Source organism: Orycteropus afer, unplaced genomic scaffold (assembly GCF_000298275.1).
Source record: "Orycteropus afer afer isolate SDZICR_OR568_19922 unplaced genomic scaffold, OryAfe1.0 scaffold00177, whole genome shotgun sequence".
Lineage (NCBI taxonomy): Eukaryota > Metazoa > Chordata > Mammalia > Tubulidentata > Orycteropodidae > Orycteropus > Orycteropus afer.
The window spans coordinates 4221214-4240459 of NW_006921764.1; the positions used below are offsets into that span (position 1 = coordinate 4221214).

The 19246-nt window shown below is 37.6% G+C and overlaps 1 protein-coding gene across 1 annotated transcript in view; it reads right to left on the reverse strand.

Moving 5' to 3' along the window:
* The window catches only part of ANKS1B (ankyrin repeat and sterile alpha motif domain containing 1B), a 1816017-nt gene that overhangs the window by 1487146 nt on the left and 309625 nt on the right, over positions 1–19246 (reverse strand). The window contains exons 3-4 of the mRNA XM_042781827.1: positions 7730–7886; positions 165–461 (exon numbers count right to left, since the gene is read on the reverse strand). Coding sequence (XP_042637761.1) covers positions 165–461; positions 7730–7886 — 454 coding nt within the window. The remainder of the gene's footprint in view (positions 1–164; positions 462–7729; positions 7887–19246) is intronic.

Here is a 19246-nt window from a genome sequence, read left to right on the forward strand (position 1 = left end):
AGTATATGTGAACTGCTGTATGAAAAGTGAATTTACTCTGTAAATCTTCACCCAAATCCTAATAAAAAAAAAAAAAAAATTTCTACATACAGATTATAACATCTATATTACAAAGCAAAGCCACAGCCTCGTCACTTTTATGGCATGGTTAACAGAAGACTCACCTGACAGCTTACATCCATTCCTGCTTCCAACAGCACCTGTACGACTGCTTTGTGCCCATTGCGCGCGGCGAGGTGTAGAGGTGTGTGCTTGCGAGTGTTGCAGCTCATTAAGTTAGGGTGTGCACTGATTATCATTTTGACCACTCTGAGCCTTCCATAGAGAGCTGCCAAGTCCAGAGGTGTTTCTAGCTTGCTGTTCCTGATTGTGGGATCCGTGAGTTCTTCCAGAAGCACAGCAACTACTTCTGAGTGTCCATATTGGGCGGCACAGTGTAAAGCAGTTTCATTTTCATTGTTCTATTTCAGAAAAAGGCAAAAAACAAGTTTTCAGAAATTCTCTTAGTTATCACTTAGCAATAATGTACAATGAGTCAAAGACTGAGAGTCTCTGAAAAGCCAAGTTTATGTATCTTAGTAAATTATGCTTCATTGTCTGCAGAGTTCATAAAGTACCTATCACTTCTCACATAAAAAAATCACATTTCTTGTTATCACTTCAATATGGAAAAGCCTAATGTTTTTACATTATAAATCCCAACTTCCAAGAGTGATAAATGATTTAGCCATGTTAGTTGGTGCTCCTGCTGGGCCCAGATGGTCAGTGCTATTTGCACTGTGCACCACGCCTCTCTGACATTTGTTGGTGATGGAGATTAGTAACAATTATAACACACTTTTAACAGACTCGTCTTTCAAAAGACAGCTGAGATGGTAGACTCTTAATAATGATATATTGACAAATTAAGTTTCTTTTTATTTTCCATATAAATACAAATTTTGCAAAGGGAATGAAGAAATGCTGTCATCAAAGATACAACAGTATCTTTTTTAAAACATATTCCTGGATTGAGAGGGAGGCCTAGACCCCTTCCCAGACAAGCTACCAGGAGAATCACAGCGTTGCAAGTGGAGAGAGTCTAGTAAGTGTTCCAGCTGTAAATTAGTGAGATGTCCCCAGCAGATGAAAATTGTTAAGATGGAGAAAACTGAACCCAGATGCAAGGTAGATGGACATTTTTTACCCTTTGGACAGAAGAGTGTAGGTAGATGAGTTATAGATATGTCAGGAGGTGGAGAGTAAGTCAGATGAAATGTGAACAAGAAAGAAATCTTAGCAATAAAAATGCAATGACTGTGGAAGCCTGGTTTGGAGAAAAAGGGAGCTATTGACATTAGAGTTATCATAGCTAACACTACATAACAGACAGAATTTCATTTCACTCATTAAATTCCCACAACAACACAGTAAGATAGGTACTATTATCATCATTTCCATTTTACAGAAGAGGAGACTGAGGCTTTGGGTAGTTGAATAACTGGCTTTCAATTATATAGCCATCTAGTTGTAGAGCCAGGATTTGAACCCATTTAGTCTAGACCCCAGGTCAGTGCTCTTAATCATATATAATGCCTTCCTCAATAACAACTATTACTATTATCATTTGTTTAGTACCTAAAAACTTTACAAACATTGCCTCGTTTAACTCTTAGAATGATCCTAAAAGGCTGGTATTATTATTTTCATTTCGTGGCCAAGAAAATTGAAATAACATAAAGGTTAAATTATATGCCCAGGTAGAGTCAGGATCTTTCAGAGAACCTATTTCTGTCAAAGTCCAAAACCCACTCATGTTCTTCTTTTTAATTTATTACTTTAATTTATATATGCCCATAACATAGCTTCAAAAACTATCAACAAATAATTTTATCTCTTACATATATATGTGTATCTGTGTTTTAAATCCCTTCACAAATAATTTTATCTCTTACATATATATGTGTGTGTATCTGTGTTTTAAATCCCTTCACCCATATCAAAGTACTGTCTTAATTACCCATCTATTTTCCCTCTCTCCCCACTCATGTTTTTTTCCACCATACTACACTGCCTCCCCTGTATTGCTATATTGTCAAAGAATAAGATTAGGAAATTAGTGATCTGAAAACAGTGTTTCAAGAGGCCATGCCCAGAAGAACACCAACGCATCTGGAATGGGAAATGGGTGCTTAGAGAGCCATTCCAACCAGAACACAAGGACAAGGAGAGTCCAAACCCAAATAGACTTTAATCCTGCAGAATAAAAAAACTCAGTCTTGCTCTGGATGGTACAAGAACTCAGATAAATAAGTTCAAAGTCTAAAGGGAAGATTTGAAAGCTTAGAAAAGGAATGGCAAGAGGAAACAAAGCACTAGGCGAGAGTATAAAACCTGTGCAAGCTGGATCCTTTGTAAGGTGAAAACCTGTTAGAGAACGAAAACTCAAGTACGGTGAAACCTGTCACGCTAGAGGACTGCCTTATTTATTCAACAAACAACTTTTTTGCCTTTGACAGGGTGCAGTCTTACCACTGTTCTACCCTTCTCTGTTAGTGGAAAATACTACATTTTCCTCCTCAGACAAATTTCCTCCTTACACAAGTTCCAGCTTTCAAAGGTCTTTACTGTACTTTCCACTAAAACAAGCAATAGAAAAGTGGTAAGACTGCACCCTGTCAAGGGCAGAAAACTTAAGAGACCCAGAAAAACAAGGCAGTCCCATTGAGTTCCAAGTCTGTAAGCTTCCCTTTTCACTTTAAATAAGTATCAGCAGAGGGCATCTGCAGACCAGCTGCACAGGGAAAACCGACCCCTTGGAGACAGTCAATGGAAAGCTAAGAGCTGACAGGTGGAGACACAAGTTACGGGTATCATCACTTCAGGTATGTCTGAGGAGCTGTGGTAGTAAAGGTTATGTGTCAACGTGGCTGGGCCTGGTTTTGAGTGGCTGGGCAGCTGGATGTAGTTACTCCCCATGGTGAGACTGGTAATTGACTCCATGGTGGAATCTACCTGAGCAGCTGAATAGCTGCCTTAGGGATGTGGCCTGCTTCCAGTTTATAAGCAGCATCTTTGAAGAAGGTCTCAAGCTTTTGGCACACTTGAATCCTGCATGTAGCTGAGTCATTGTTCAGCAGCCTGCTATGTTGTCTGCCGATCTTGGGACTCTTAATGGACTTGAATCACTGGCCTACTGTGTGGTTTGGTAATATCGGGACTATGCCTTTTTAATTGTCGACCTTGGGTTTGTCAGCCTCAGCAGCCAGCAGCTGCCTAGTGAAGAAAGCCTCCAGCTTCAGTGGGCCAGGAGCAAGAGGCAAACCCAAGGTAGAGGGGCTTTCACCCAGCCCCCAAAGCTTGGCAATCTGAACTCGGACTTCTAGCCTTCAAACTGTAAGAGAATAAACTTCTGCTGGTTAAAGCCATATACCTGTGGTATTTTCTGTTAGAGCAGCAATAAGTAACGAGAACAGGAACCATTCCTGTACATTGTTTGAATGGGTTACTATAATCTCCTCATACAGACAGACCACACATAAGCTTAGCCTCCCTGGTTCATTTACTAAGTAAATTTTATAACCTGAGAAGAAAATCAGCCTTAATTACTTTATACCTTGAAAATGGTTTGAAGGAAGACTCATTAACAACCTGTTATATGCAGATGACCAACCTTGCTTGCTGAAAGTGAAGATGATTTGAAGCACTTACTGATGAAGATCAAAGACTACAGTCTTCAGTATAGATTACACCTCAACAGAAAGAAAATGAAAATCCTCACAATTAGACCAATAAGCAATGTCATAATAAATGGAGAAAAGATTGACACTGTCAAGGATTTAACTTTACTTAGGTCCACAACGAACACTCTGGGAAGCAGCAGTCAAGGAATCAGACGTCACATTGCACCAGGCAAATCTGCTGCAAAACACTCTTTAAAGTGTTGAAGAGCAAAGATGTCACTCCGAAGACTAAGGTGCACCTAATCCAAGCCATGGTATTTTCAATCACCTCACAGGCATGTGAAAGCTGGACAATGAATAAGTAGACTGAAGAGGAGTGGATTCCTTTGAATTGTGATGTTGGCAAAAAATACCACGGACTGAAAATACCACAGACTGCCAGAGAACGAACAAATCTATCCTGGAATGCCCCTTAGAAGCAAGAATGGCCAGACTTCGTCTCACCTACTTTGGTCCTGTTGTCAGAAGGGACCATTCCCTGGAGAAGGATCTCATGCTTGGTAAAGTGGGGAGATAGGAAAAAAGGGGAATGCCCTCAACAAGACGGACTGACACAGTGGCTCGGGTACAGCAAGGATTGGGAGGCTGGCACATGACCAGGCAGTGTTTCATTCTGTTGTACAGAGTCACTATGAGTTGGAATCAACTTGATGGCAGCTAACAACCACCTTGCAAATGTAATATAGAATATCTTGTCTGACCAAGCAAATTTCCCCTTGTTCTGAAAGAGATTCAATCTACTTTTTCAAAATACAGTAACTCTTTGAGAAAAGAGAAAGACCAATTATGAAATGCTGATTTCTCAAAGGCCTCTCCACTTTTATAGAGCCTTTAGTCTAGGAAATTATAAGAGCAAAATTGAAGTTTTTCTAATAATACCAATTAGCACTGTTCCAATCTCAAGAGCAATTATTTCAATCATTCAAGACTGACTCGGGAGAAAATGTTCACAGACTTTATCCATGATAAACGCATACCTGGGACGTCACATTAGTGGAGAACACAACACTGGCACCTTAATGAGCAGTATGACTCTCTACTTGTGTTCACACTCACTAGTGGTCTTTAAAAGAAAAAACATTCCAAAATAAATTGGCTAGAATGAAATGCTAATTAATAATTGCTAGTCAGTCTACCAAGAACATTTTCAAAAGGTTTTAGATGCCTTTTTTTTTTTTTCAACTAAGTACGTATTCATGAAAAATTAAGACACTTCCAGACAGAAGTAAATAGGCTGGCAAAAAACGGTTTACCAAAAGAGAAGATGAAAAAAGGAAAAATATAAATGTGTAAAGAAATATAAATTTTAAATATATACATCAGAAGAAAAAAAATTATACACCCGTTGACAAAAGATAGAAGGGTGTGGCAATTATAAAAGTCATAATCAGGCTTTGTGAGATTATAGTGTCCAGTGTCCACTCTGTTTTTTAAAATTATGTTACCCTAAAATGTCACCTCCAAAACTAAAACCAAAACAACCTGTATCACCCTAACTCCAAGGCATTAGGGAACAATGAACAAGACACTGGCTAAAGTACTAAAATACTACTTATTAGCAATAGTAAATCACTCACTCTCTCTGAACCTAACTTTTCTTATCTATAAAATGAGAAGATTATCTTCCCCATAAATTTAATGTATAATTTATATATTAACAGATAATAGGGAGGAAAATGTTTCATAAACTTTAAAGTGATATTGGAAACAAAGGATCACTTTCAGATATCAAGATGAAGGCCTGTGATAATTTTATCATCATAACACAGTGCACAACTAGTTAAAAATGTGGGCCGTGGATCAGAAAAGCCGGAGTTCAGATACTGGCTGCATCACTTGTTATTGTTGTTGTTATGTGCCGTCGAGCCAGACCTGACTCATAGCGACCCCTCCCTGGATTTCCGAGGCAGTATCACTACGCAAGTAGATTGCCCCATCTTCCTTCCGAGAAATGGCTGGTGGGTTTGAACCTCCAGCCTTCTGGTTAGCAGTCAAGTGCCTTAGCCACTATGCTACCAGAGCTCCCTTGTCCCATTGGGGGTGGGGGTGGATTCTAAAATCAAGAGTTACTCATAAAAATAAAATTTCCATGTCTTAAATATTTCAGAAACATGACCTTTCATGAGAGAACTCTGTTACCACTAAAGGAGGATATACATAAAATACAAATGACCATAAGTACAGAAAGCATAGCATTAAACACCTCAAGAAACTTAAAACTTGCTGCCAGTGGAAGCCTTAACAGTAGAAGTAAAGAAAGAACTTTTCATTCCAGTCTCCTTAAAAAAACAAATAAAAAGGAGCATTGTATTTCAACTCTCTGTTCCACATCACAGCATGTTTCTCTTTAAAACCTATTGCTACAATAATATGCCATTTAAAATCCTTATCTTTCAAATATAAATGAATACTACATGTTTTTTTCTTATTCCATATCATTTAAAATATATTTTGTTTGTAAAAGCTAACACTGTCTTGTTTAACCTTGGATTGTTTTTCCGTTTTATTATTTCAGATTTGCTTTGTGGTGTTAGAGGCAGTTTTAAGAACATCCACCAGATGGCTCATCCCATAAATGATATTCTAACTTTTAGTTTTCTGAGGAACAGAAGCACATTCTCATAAATTTCCTTTTAGTATGATATAAAAATAAAGATTACCATAAATATCACATCTTTTGAAGACTGAATTTCTGAGGATATTCTCATAAATATTCTGCAATTTTGGTAACCTCTAAGTATAGGAATCTTTATAGGGAAAAATATTAAGAAGATATTTAGTTTTCCAGTTAATAAAATGTCTTCCTGACTAATCCCTTTCAATAACTGCATTTTGTTGAGTCTATTTTTCTTCCCTTTGCTGTTTACAGCTGGTATTACTTTTTCAGTCTCTAATCTGAGTTTCAAGGAGCTCTGGTGCATTTGACTGTTAACCAGAAGGCTGGCGGTTCAAACCCACCAGTCACTCCTCAGAAGGAAGGCTGGGCAATCTACTTCCGTAGTGATACTGCCTTGGAAACCAAAGGAGAGGTTGCTATGAGTCGGGTCTGACTAGAAGGCACATAACAACAATCTGAGTTTCAGTCAAAGGCAGGCACAGTCTGTATCCATTAGAACAATACGCTAATTGTACTTTATTAGATGGGCTTGCCCTAGAGTAACTTATTTGCATTGATATTGGACAACTGCCAACCTACAGCTTAATGCCACGGTTGTAATTCAATTGCTGAACTGCATGCTGGTTTTCAAATAACAGTTTTACAAAATGGGAACAGTAGGGGGCATACGGAGCTCAAGATGTTTGTTATCACAGTGTATGAAAGGCCCATATTTTACTTTTCTGAATCTCTTATCTTATTCATTTAGAATACTGAAAGTGACACTCCTTTTTTAGTGTCTCCTTTGTATGTAATAGAGACAGTATATGTCATCGTCAAGGCATACTTGCAAAGATTTCGACTGTTTGTCAGTGTCATACAGCAGCTGTTCTACACAGCTTCCTGTAGATATATGTACATATAAACACAGGCAGAACATTTCTAATTAAATATGTGACTAGCAACAGTATACACTGTACTTTGCATTTTGATTCACAAAACTGTACTTACAGTGAAAGTAAATGATGTAAATGGTAAAGCATTATGCAAATGTAGCTATCGTTGTTTCAGCATTTAACATTTTAAGAAAAACTAATTTGCATTACAAATGTGTATTCTGTTCTATCTTTAAATATTCAGTATCTATAAAATGAATGCTTATATAATTCAGGCAAAAATATGACAACTACCTCCTTTATGTGGGATTTTCTTAACAAAACAGCCTTTCATATGCTCCAATTTAGTGCTTGTGCATCATATCCAAATGCCAGATAACTTTGCAAACTTCTCCTTTGGGAGATCCACCAGTGGAAAGGTTCTTGGCAAGATAAAGACTGAAATGATCTACTTTTCAATATGGCTTTGGCTTTGTAAACTCTAGAAAAATGACAGCAACATTTGACAAGCGCACCTGCTCATTGACTCTGGAATGGGAGGGTCCATGGTGAATAAGAATCTTCACAATTTCCACATCTCCTTTCCAGGCAGCCAGGTGAATAGGAAAATACCCTTTATTGTCCGCTACATTTGTTGATGCCTCATATTGAAGTAGTTTGAGAACTATGTCCCTAGGAAGAAAAAAAATGAGAAAAAACAAAATATGATGAACAACACAGAGTTTATTAAACCGATAGTTAAGAAAATATAACAGGTGCTGGCTGACAATTTCAGAGTAATCATCCAAGTTACTAAGAAGACATAAAACTAGGTTTATGTGAAGCATTTGGCTCTTTTACTTACCTGGAAAACACCAACCACCACATGCGGAGAGAGCACTGACTAACCAATGAAGCTACTTCAGAGAATTCATTTGCACATTTATTTTATTAATAGAATGAATTAAGTGAAATAAATAAAAAGGATATTTTCTCCAATTTTTGAAAGAGATCTTTCCAGAGAGGCTACTTCTGAGACTTAGCCTGAAGGAAAAGTTGGGGTTACAAGCAAACTCCCTGTTCCCTACCCACCCCCCCAAAAAAAAAACCATAGTACCTACAGACATTTAGGACATTCATACATCATTCTATAAAGAACTAGAATAAGGATTGAAGCTGCGTATAAAAGAGAAAGAAGAAGGCACAGTAAAGACCCTGAGGAGCCAGCTGTTGGACAACCTCAGGACTGGAAACATTTAATAACATTTTTATAATCGTGGCACACATCATAGTTTCAATGTATGCTGTTTATATCTCTGTATTCCCTCATCGGTCTCCACCAAGCCTAATAAATCATTTCAAGAGGGAAATGCCTTTAAGAAGATAAATTCCACCCCACTCCAACGTCAACACATCTTCAATAAATACCACCTACAGGATTTTGTACCAATCCTTACTGTAATATTCAACCTCAGGATGAATTAATTAACAATTATGAGCACACATTATATTGAACTTTGTATCAAACAATCAAAAATAGTCCTTCTTTAAAAAAGAAATCTTCATTCTCATTTGGCCCCATTTAAGAAGCAAATTCTATAAATTCACTAAATGATACATACACACATATTCTAAAGTTACTATAATAAATTACCAAAGGGGAGGGTGATTGTAGAACTAAATATACATTTTTGAGAAAATCACACTCTAAATGGTGGTAACCAAATGATAAATGAGTTCACAGAAAAGAAACTACTCAATATAAAGTAAAAATCAAAACTAAAACAAAAAAACCCATTGCCACCGAGTCAGTTCCTATTCATAGATACAGACTGTAGCACAGAGTAGAACTACTTCACAGGGTTTCCAGGGCTGTAAATCTTTACAGAAGTAAACAGCCTCATCTTCCCCCAGAGCAGCTGGTGGGTTCAAAATGCTGACCTTTTGATTAGCAGCCCAATGCCTTAACCAAAGTGCCACCAGAGCTCCTAATGTAAAACAAAGCACCATACAAATATGAGTTGTTGTTGTTGTTATGTGCCATCGAGTCAGACCTGACCCATAGCCACCCCTCCTTGGGTTTCCGAGGCAGTTGTTGTTGTTGTTGTTGTTGTGTGCCATCGAGTCAGCCCTGACTCATAGCGACCCCTCCTTGGGTTTCCGAGGCAGTATCACTACGGAAGTAGGATTGCCCAACCTTCCTTCCGATTCCGAGGCAGTATCACTATGGAAATAGATTGCCCCATCTTCCTTCTGAGGAGTGGCTGGTGGGTTTGAACCGCCAGCCTTCTGGTTAGCAGTCAAGTGCCTTAGGCAGTATGCTCCCAGAGCTCCTTACAAATATGAGTACTTGCCCCAAGTAAAAATAAAATCTTTTTTATGTGAAAACTCTTCCATCAAGTCACCTTTAGAAAAAACAGAATAGTCAAAAGGAAACTTGAAAGTTATCCAGTTCATCTGTTTCTATCAAGTCCCCCCTGTGCAAGAATTGTTATGTAGGGTCTTCCATTTTGAAATAATTAAGTCACTACCTTGAGTTAAAAGGATTTAATGCTCATGAATAACAAAAGCAGTCAAAAACCAGAAGTTTAATTTGAAGTTTCAATTCTCCACTGCTCACAAGCTTGGTGACCTTGTGTAAATACAATAATTTTATTTTCTTTCTTTCTTTCTTTTCTGTTCTGTTCTTTTCTTTCTCTTTCTCTCTTTCTCTCTCTCTTTCCTTCCTTTTCTTCCTTCCTTCCTCTCTCTCTCTCTCTCTCTCTTTCTCTCTCTCTCTCTCTCTCACACACACACACACCACACACACACACAAATAAAACAGAGCTCAGAGATTACATCATTCTGCCAGCTTCAAAGTATTACAGTGTGAATCAAAGGAGAAACCACTATGGAAGCCTTTTTACCCCTATAAAATTATAAATAATCAAAAACTAGGCTGAAGGCAGGCTCTGGCACTGTTAAACAACACTAGTAATTTAACAGAAATATTTCAGTACTTAAAAGGTAAAATAGTACCAAAGGAAATATGGCCAAATTAAATATCTAGGTCTAAAAAAGTAGAATTTAGCATACTCCAAAGACATTTTCCAAATTCACACATCAGAGAAAGGCAATTGTGAAAAGGATTTTTATTTAATTTCTCCATGTTTAAATGAAACTTGCTTTTAAACAGAGAGTAGCTACAGCAAATGGAAGAAATGATGAATTAAAAGAGCTGACATATTTCAATGGGTAGTTCCAGAGAACAAAGCGAAGTATGATAATGAAATGTGCAATGACCTGGACTTAGAAATCAAAGCAGAAGAAAATGCTAAGCACTTTTCAAGTTGAAAGAACTGAAGAAAATTATTCAAGCCTCGACTTGTAATATTAAAAGATTCCATGGGAAAAATAGGACCTCTGGTGGTGTGGTGCTTAAGGCATTTGACCCAAGGAGAGGTTGCTATGAGTTGGATCTGACTCCATGGTAGTGAGTTTGGTTTGGTTTTGGTTAATGGGAAAAATATTGAACTATGAAGGAAGTATTAAAAGTTGGAAAGAATAAATAAACTCATTGTACCAAAATGAACTGGTTGAGGTTCATCCATTTCAGAAGGTAACACATGAACAAGAACTGATGACACCGAAGGAATTGGTGAAAAACAAGGTTCCAGCAATTGATGAAATACCAAATGAGATGTTTCAACAAACTGATGTAGTACAAGAGGCACTCACTCATTTATGCCAAGAAATCTGGAAAACAGCTACCTGGGCAAATGATTGGAAGAGATCTATATTTGTGCCCATTCCAAAGAAAGGTGATCCAACAGAATGTGGAAATTATAGAACATTATCATTAATATCACACACAAGTAAAATTTGGCTGAAGACAATTCAAAAATGGTTGTAGCAATATATTGACAGAGAACTTCCAGAAATGCAAGCTGAATTCAGAAGAGGACGTGAAATGAGAGATATCATTGCTGATGTCAGACGGATCTTGGCTCAAAGCAAAGAATACCAGGAAAATGTTTACTTGTGTTTTATTGGCTATACAGATGCATTCAACTGTGTGAATCATAACAAATTATGCATAGCATTGCAAAGAATGGGAATTCCAGAACACTTACTTGTGCTCATGAGGAACCTGTACATAGACCAAGAGGCACTCATTTGAACAGAACAAGGGGATACTGCACAGCTTAAAATCAGGAATTGTGTGTTTAAGTCTTGTATCTTTTCACCATCCTTAGACAATCTGTATGCTGAACAAATAATTCAAGAACCTGAACATTATGAAGAAGAATGTAGCAGCAGGATTAGAAGACTCATTAACAACCTGCAATACGCAAATGACACAATCTTGCTTGCTGAAAGTGAAGAAGACTTGAAGCACTTACTGATGAAGATCAAAGACTACAGCTTTCAGTATGAATTACACCTCAACATAAAACAAAACTCCTCACAACTGCACCAGCAAGCAACATCATGATAAATAGAGAAAAGACTAAAGTTGTCAAGGATTTAATTTTACTTGAATGCTCAGTCAATGCACATGGAAACAATGGTTAAGAAATCAAATGATATATTGCATTGAGCAAATCTGCTGCAAATGACTCTGAAGTGTTTAAGGGCAAAGATGTCTCTTTGCAGACTGATGTGTGCCTGAGTAAAGCCATGGTATTTTCAATAGCCTCATATGCATTTAAGAGCTGGACAATGAATAAGGAAGACAGAAAAATAATTGATGCATCTGAACCGTGGTGTTGGTGAAGAATATAGATTGTACCATGGACTGTAAGAAGAATGAAAAAATCTGTCTTGGAGAAAGTATAGCCAGAATGCTCCTTAGAAGTAATAATGGCCACACTTCATCTTTCATATTTTGGTCATATTGTCAGAAGGGACTAATCCCTGGAGAAGGGTATCATGCTAGGTAAAGTGGAGGGTCAGCTAAAAAGGTGAAGACCCTCAACAAAATGGACTGATACAGTGGCTGCAATTAAACATTGCTTAAGTATAGCAAGGATTGTGAAGATGTTGCAACACCAGGCAGTGTTTGATTCTGTTGAAAACAACTCAGTGCTTGACAATAACAATAATGTGAACAAAGAAATATCTGAAACGTCTCCTATAAGCATGTTCTTTCAAAGGGTAAAAAGGAAAGATTGGTGGGTTCATCAACCTTATTCCCTTTTATTCTCACTCAAACCATTCAGAATTTCATTTTTTCTTTGGCTTAGTTTTTGCAGTCATCTTCCAATATGTATGTGGTATTTATCCATCTTTCTTTCTTTATCAGGAAGACTTATGATAGCGTAAAAAATATGTATATTTTACAGCTAACTTACTCATTATTAATATTATGCAATGTTACCACTCTCCAAAATCTAAATCAGAAAAGAATAACCTCTAAATTTATGAAATTGAAAACAACTCAGTGCTTGACAATAACCTCTAAATTTATGAAATTGAAAACAGCTCAGTGCTTGACAATAACAATAATGTGAACAAAGAAATATCTGAAACTTCTCCTATAAGCATGTGAGCAATATGACCCTAATAACTAAATACAATTTCTTATTTTTTGTTTTATTTAAGCCTTGCATCTCATTCAGAGGTGTCAGCTAATGAATTGTCTGACCTCACATACCTAGTTTGAAATTCAGTTACTTATAAAATAAAAAGCTTTATCTTGGATGAAATAAGTACCTATCAGCCTTACTGAATTATATGTAAAATAAAATATAAAGCAACAATTTGTCATTAATCTTTCTTATGATGTATCCAAGTATGTCATAAATAATGTGGATTACACAGATCTTTCTCACCTAGGTTCATTAAGAATAAATTAAATTTCAGGTGTTTCCTCTAAAGTCTAACTAGACTAGATAACACTAGGATCCTACCCAGTTAGTATTATTATTTTTTACTTAATTGAGCCTTATGTCTTAGTTGTTGTTGTTATTGTTGTGTGCCAACGAGTTGGGCCCGACTCATAGCAACCCTTCCTTGGGTTTCCATGGCAGTGTCACTACAGAAGTAGGATTGCCCAACCTTTCTTCTGAGGAGTGGCCAGTGGGTTTGAACCGCCAACCTTCTGGTTAGCAGTCAAGTGCCTTAGGCACTATGCTACCAGAGCTCCTATATCTTAGTCAGAGGTACCAATAAATACTGACTGAACTTAAGTTAGCTATTATGAAATATTAAGTTAATTGCCAATCAATGTCTGTAGAAGAACAAGGAGTAAAGTAACCCTACGTCTTCAATATAAATTAGCATTGTTTCTTATGTTGTAGTTGTTGTTAGGTGCCACTGAGTCATCTCCAACTCATAGCGACCTTATGCACAAAAGAATGAAACACTGCCCGGTCCTGTGCCAGCCTCACAATCCTTGCTATACCTGAGCTCATTGTTGCAGCCACTGTGTCAATTTATCTTGTTGAAGGAGTTCCCCTTTTTTGTTGACCCTCCACTTTGCCAAGCAAGGGAGCAAGTGAAATTCAAACCTGGGTCAAGATACTTGGAATCTAGGCTGAGGATGATGGAGTCGTCCAGAGGGTTTGTGGAAGCCAAGGCCTTCAGCCCAGAGCAGACTGCCTGTTACCTGAGCTTTCCTATCTAGCTGTCATCCTCTGATTTCTTGACTGCTGCTTCCATGGGAAGTGAGCCCACAGCAGTTTGGAACAGCTAAGGGAGAGCAGGAAGCAAGCTGGCAGTGGTTTAGAACAACAGCTAAGGGAGACCAGGAAGTGAACAGGGCGGTTTGGAACAACTAAGGGAAACAAACTTGTCAGTCAGTTTGTTGTACTGTGGTGTTTGCATGTTGCTGTGAGGCTGAAGGCTATGCCACCAGTGTTTCAAATGCCAGCAGAGTTACCCATGGTGGACAGGTTTCAGTGGAGCTTGTGGGCTAAGACAGACTTGGAAGAAGGAAGAGGCCATCCACTTCTCAAAGAAGTGGCCAGTGAAAACCTTATGAATAGCAGTGAAACACTGTTTGATATATTGTTTCTTATATTCAGCATATAACAAGAAATATTCTAAAATCCTAAAGTAAATGTGGTTGGTGGGATAACAAGAAAAGTTATACCACTTCTTAGGAGCAAAACAAAATATCAACTTAAATTTAATAGTAATAAAAATAATTGTAATATTTTATAAGATGAGGCTAATGCATTTAAGTCCATGTAAAAATAAAGAACTCTAAAAGTATTGATCTTTCCTACTATATTTAATTTGCATTCATTTTCTGGCAGATATAAATACACTTCTGATTAATACATAAATTTCTTTCAAGAAGTTCAATATATATTCTGAGGAAAAGTAAATGAATTAAGAAGGTTCAACGTCCTAAGTTCTTTACTGCAAAATCAAGAGCCCCTGTAATTAAGTCATAACCAAAAATGTTTATTTTGCTCCATACTCCTTTGCTTGACAGCAGTCCAAAGAACACTGATATAAATGCAAATCATCTTCATTTGCTTGCAGAATTAACAAATTAATGAAAATTTCAAATTCAATAAGACCATTCTGATTTCAAATTTTCTTGAAGCTTTTACCTCTCTTGAAGGGGTATAGTTTCAAATGTATTCTGACATGGTCAAAAAACTTTAGGAAAATACATCCCACTTTCTAACCAAAGTTCCTTTACATATTCAACTCACACATTGATTTCTAGATTGCAGAGTGAATACAGTCAAATTTTAAATGCTTAATCCAGGAAAGATACAATCAGACCAAAGATATTTCTGTTATTCAAAGAACAACTTCATAGACCAGGCTATACTAATTTTTAGAGAAGATGTCCCTCTTTCATTAGAAAGCCTAAGAAACAGCAAATTAAGTGTATGCATAACTTACGATCTGGAGTCAAGATCCAGTTTGGTGTATAATTTGGATTACAGATAATGGGGTTTAGGATCCAAGCATTAAATGTTTAAAGAATGAGAAATAAGTATAGAAAATACTTTGGCCTCATACATACCAAAAAATAAATACATTTCAAAGATACAGTATCAGTTCAGTGCCGACATTTCTCTAAACAGCATACAAGAATCAAAGTGCCCCATATAATTTAATGAGATTAGATTTAAGAAAAAAAAATTAATTAGATTTAAAAAAAAAAAGGAGCAATTTGTTAAGTGATTGTGATAGTTGGAGCTCTGTGTCAATTTGGCTAGACCACAATTCTGTGTGGTTTAAGCAGTTATGATGTGGTTATTCCCATGATGGGATTAGATGAATATGTTTTGAGCAGCCCATCCACTGAAAGGGAGTTTCCCTAGGAGTGTGGCCTGCTTCCAGTAGATTTATGGACATGCTGGGAAAAGAGACATTCTTCCGTAGACTGGGATTCTGTTGTGCTGCCTACAAGTGTCCGTGAGCAAACAATTGACCATTCGGCCTGGAGATCTTGGATTCATCATTCGTTGGAATCAACAGCCAGTATACTGCCTGCTAACCTTGAGCTCGTCAGCCCCTGCAGCTGTGTGAGTTAGAAAAAGCCTCCAGCTTGACATCTGATCCAAGAACTTTGGACTTGCAGCTCCTATAAGTGTGTGAGCTATTTTCCTAAGATAAATATATATATATATATATATATATATGATCTTTACTGGTTTTGTTTCTCTAGAGAACCCAGTCTAACACAGTGGTGAAAGAGAAATGAAAAGAAATAGAAAGATATAGATTCAGCAAAAACTTAAGGAAAAATACAAGAGTCTTTTTAAAAGTAAAAAAAAGAAAGAATGAAAAGAAGAAAGTAGGAAAGAAGGTAAAGAGGAAAAGAAAGGAAAGAGGAAAAGAGGAAGGGAAGGAAATGGATGGAAGGGAGGACGGAGGAGTGGAGGGAAGAAGGAACAGATCTGCTGGAAGAGAAGAGATTCAAATTTGGGAAAGAAATACATGAGAAAGATAAGAATCCTCCATATTTTAAACAAAGAGAAAGAGACTCCAAGGCTCTAGCCTATCTAGTGAAGTTATTTATTCAGAATCATTGCTAGTAAATTTTGTTGTATTATGTTTTTCCTATCATTTGACAGCAAAAAATTTCTACTCTATAATTATAAATGTTCCAGGAAAACACCAATAGAGGACATTTTCTATTGTGTCCTGACTGGCTAAGCGGAGATGCATTATTATGAAATAATGGATTTCAGGTACAAAATATTGCTCCATTTGTGAATTAACCAGCATTGATAAATAACAGCTCTCAATAATTTATAATATGGGGCCTGTAGATTATATATTGAGGATAAGGGGAAAAGCCTGTGTTCAAAAGAAAAGAATAAACTATATGTCTTATAACACCACTTCCAGCCTTATGATGTCATGAATGTTAGCCTAGAAATCATAACATGGAAACAATCTAGAACAGAGGTATACTACAAGAATAGTAACAGACAAGGAAATGATGTGTTTCTGACTGCCAAAGCTTGCTTGGAAAAATCAGTTATGAACTACCTATGCTAAATGATAATAGGAGTCCCTGGATAGCAAAAATTGTTCAACACTGGGCTGCTAACCAAAAGTTGGCAGTTCAAACCCAGCCAGAAACACCTCAGAAGTAAGGCCTGGTGATCTGCTTTCAAAAGGTCACAGTCTTGAAAATCCAATGGAGCAGTTCTCATTAACAACCATAAGTGAGAATAACAAAGGCAAAGAGAAAAATCACCATTCTCAAGCTTTTAATTATAGTCTGTAACATTTTTTTCTCCTTCAAGTATCTTAAGTCAATATGAAATTAGCATTCCTAGCAGCCACACTACTTGATGAGAATGAGAGGCAACCCAGAAATACATCAAGTGACAAAGAAAAAGGCAGCCAAGAGTTTAGAAAGCTGCTATACATATAGCTGTAAAAGAAAGAAAATGCAGAGTACCAGTAAAAATGAACACTTGGAACTAGAATACTGAAGCTCTAAACCCAAGTTTACTTCAATATCTAAGTGGCCACCAAGTCATTTAACCAGAAGGGCCTGCACTGCCATCTATAAAATAAGGAGATGAGAGACTTGGGTAGAATAAATGATCCCTAATTTTAATGATGAGAGCTGGACAATGAATAAGGAAGGATGAAGAAGAACTTAAGCTTTCGAGTTGTGGTGTTGGCAAAAATTACGGCAAGTACCGGGGACTGCCAAAAGAACTAACAAATCTGTCCTAGAGGAAGTGCAGCTGGAACGCTCTCTGGAAGCGAGAATGGCCAGACTTAGTCTCACCTACTTTGGTCCTGTTGTCAGAAGGGCCCATTCCCTGGAGAAGGATCTCATGCTTGGTAAGATGGAGGGTCAACAAAAAATGGAAAGGTCCTCAACGAGATGGATTGACACAGTGGCAGCAATGATGGGCTCAGGTATAGCAAGGATTGTGAGGCTGGCACAGGACCAGGCAGTGTTTCGTTCTGTTGTACATAGGGTCAACTATGAGTCAGAGAAGGAGCTCTGGTAGCTTAATGCCTAAGGCACTTGACTGCTAACCAGAAGGCTGGCGGTTCAAACCCACCAGCCACTCCTCGGAAGGAAGATGGGGCAATCTACTTCCGTAGTGATACTGCCTCAGAAACCCAAGGAGGGGTCGCTATGAGTCGGGTCTGACTCGACAGCACATAACAACAACAACAACATGAGTCAGAGATAACTCGATGGCACCTAACAACAACAACAATTTTAAAAGTCCATGGGTACTTAAAATATGTAAAATCAAACACTCTCATAGATAAAATTCTAAAGTTCAGAACGTCATCGTAGCAATAATGACAACAAGAAAATAAATTTCTTGCAACAAGAGCTTTGATGTCATAAAATATGGTCAAGTAAGACTAAGTACCTTGTGTCTTAATTCATACAAGTAAAAAAAATCTAGATGAGAAAGTGAGAGGTAGCTGGAAGGTTTAAGGTGGTAATTACATCATCCATAAAAGTGAAGTGAAATGGGAATATTAACATCAATCATCCAAGCAAAGAAACAACACTTACTTTGAAAGGAAGGGGAGAGGACACAGGGAAGAGGTAACTATCAGGAGGAAGTAGGAGGGGAGATGTTGCATTGTGGTAAACTGTGGTAAATGTCATGAGACAAAGTGTATGTGAACTGCTGTATAGAAAGTGTATTTGCTCTGTAAATTTTCACCCAAATCACAATTTAAAAAAAAAAAGAGAGAGAGAGAGAAAAAAGAAAGAAAGAAAGGGGAGATACACAAGGAGGGGCATTTTTCTGTCTTTAGTTGCAGAAGACAGAACATCTGAGTCATTCAGAATGTTCTTCACACTTGACTCTGTACTATAAACCATTAGGTTATTTGCTAAAACACAACAAACACAATGGGAGTTATAGCCACACATTTTTTTAGTTCTGATATTGTGTACTATCACTTTCTTTGCAACATAGTTCCACAGTTTAAAAATGTTTTAAAGTTGACCTTAAACTAAAAAGATCCCCTAAAGTATTCTTAAAACCAAGAAATAGTTTAACTTGACTAGTGAAGAATGTCTGCCTTGAGTACTATCCTCTTTTAAGATCTAGCTATAACCAGACACAAAACAAAACCTCACTGCCATGGAGTTGATTCCTACTCATAGCAACCTTGTAAGGAAGAGTAGAACTGCCCCATTGAGTTTGCAAGGCTGTAAATCTTTATGGAAGCTGACTGCTTCATCTTTCTCCCTGGACTAGCTGGTGGATTCTAACTGCTGGTCTTTCAATTAGTAGCCAAGCACTTCACCACTGTGCCACAAGGGCTCTTGTAAAATCTAGCTATGTGGGATCAAACTGACAATGTTGTTGTTGTTGTTGTTATGTGCCGTCGAGTCGGACACAACTCGTAGCAACCCCTCCTTGGGTTTCCAAGGCAGTATCACCATGGAAGTAGATTGCCCCATCTTCCTTCCAAGGAGTGGCTGGTGGATTTGAACCGCCAGCCTTCTGGTGAGCAGTCAGGTGCCTTAGGCACTATGCTACCAGAGCTTCTAAACTGACAATAGCAACTCAAAAGATTAGATAGGAAACTTAAGGGACAGTGAATTTATGTAAACAGGGAAGGAACAACTCAGAAAAGGTGAGAATGGTTAC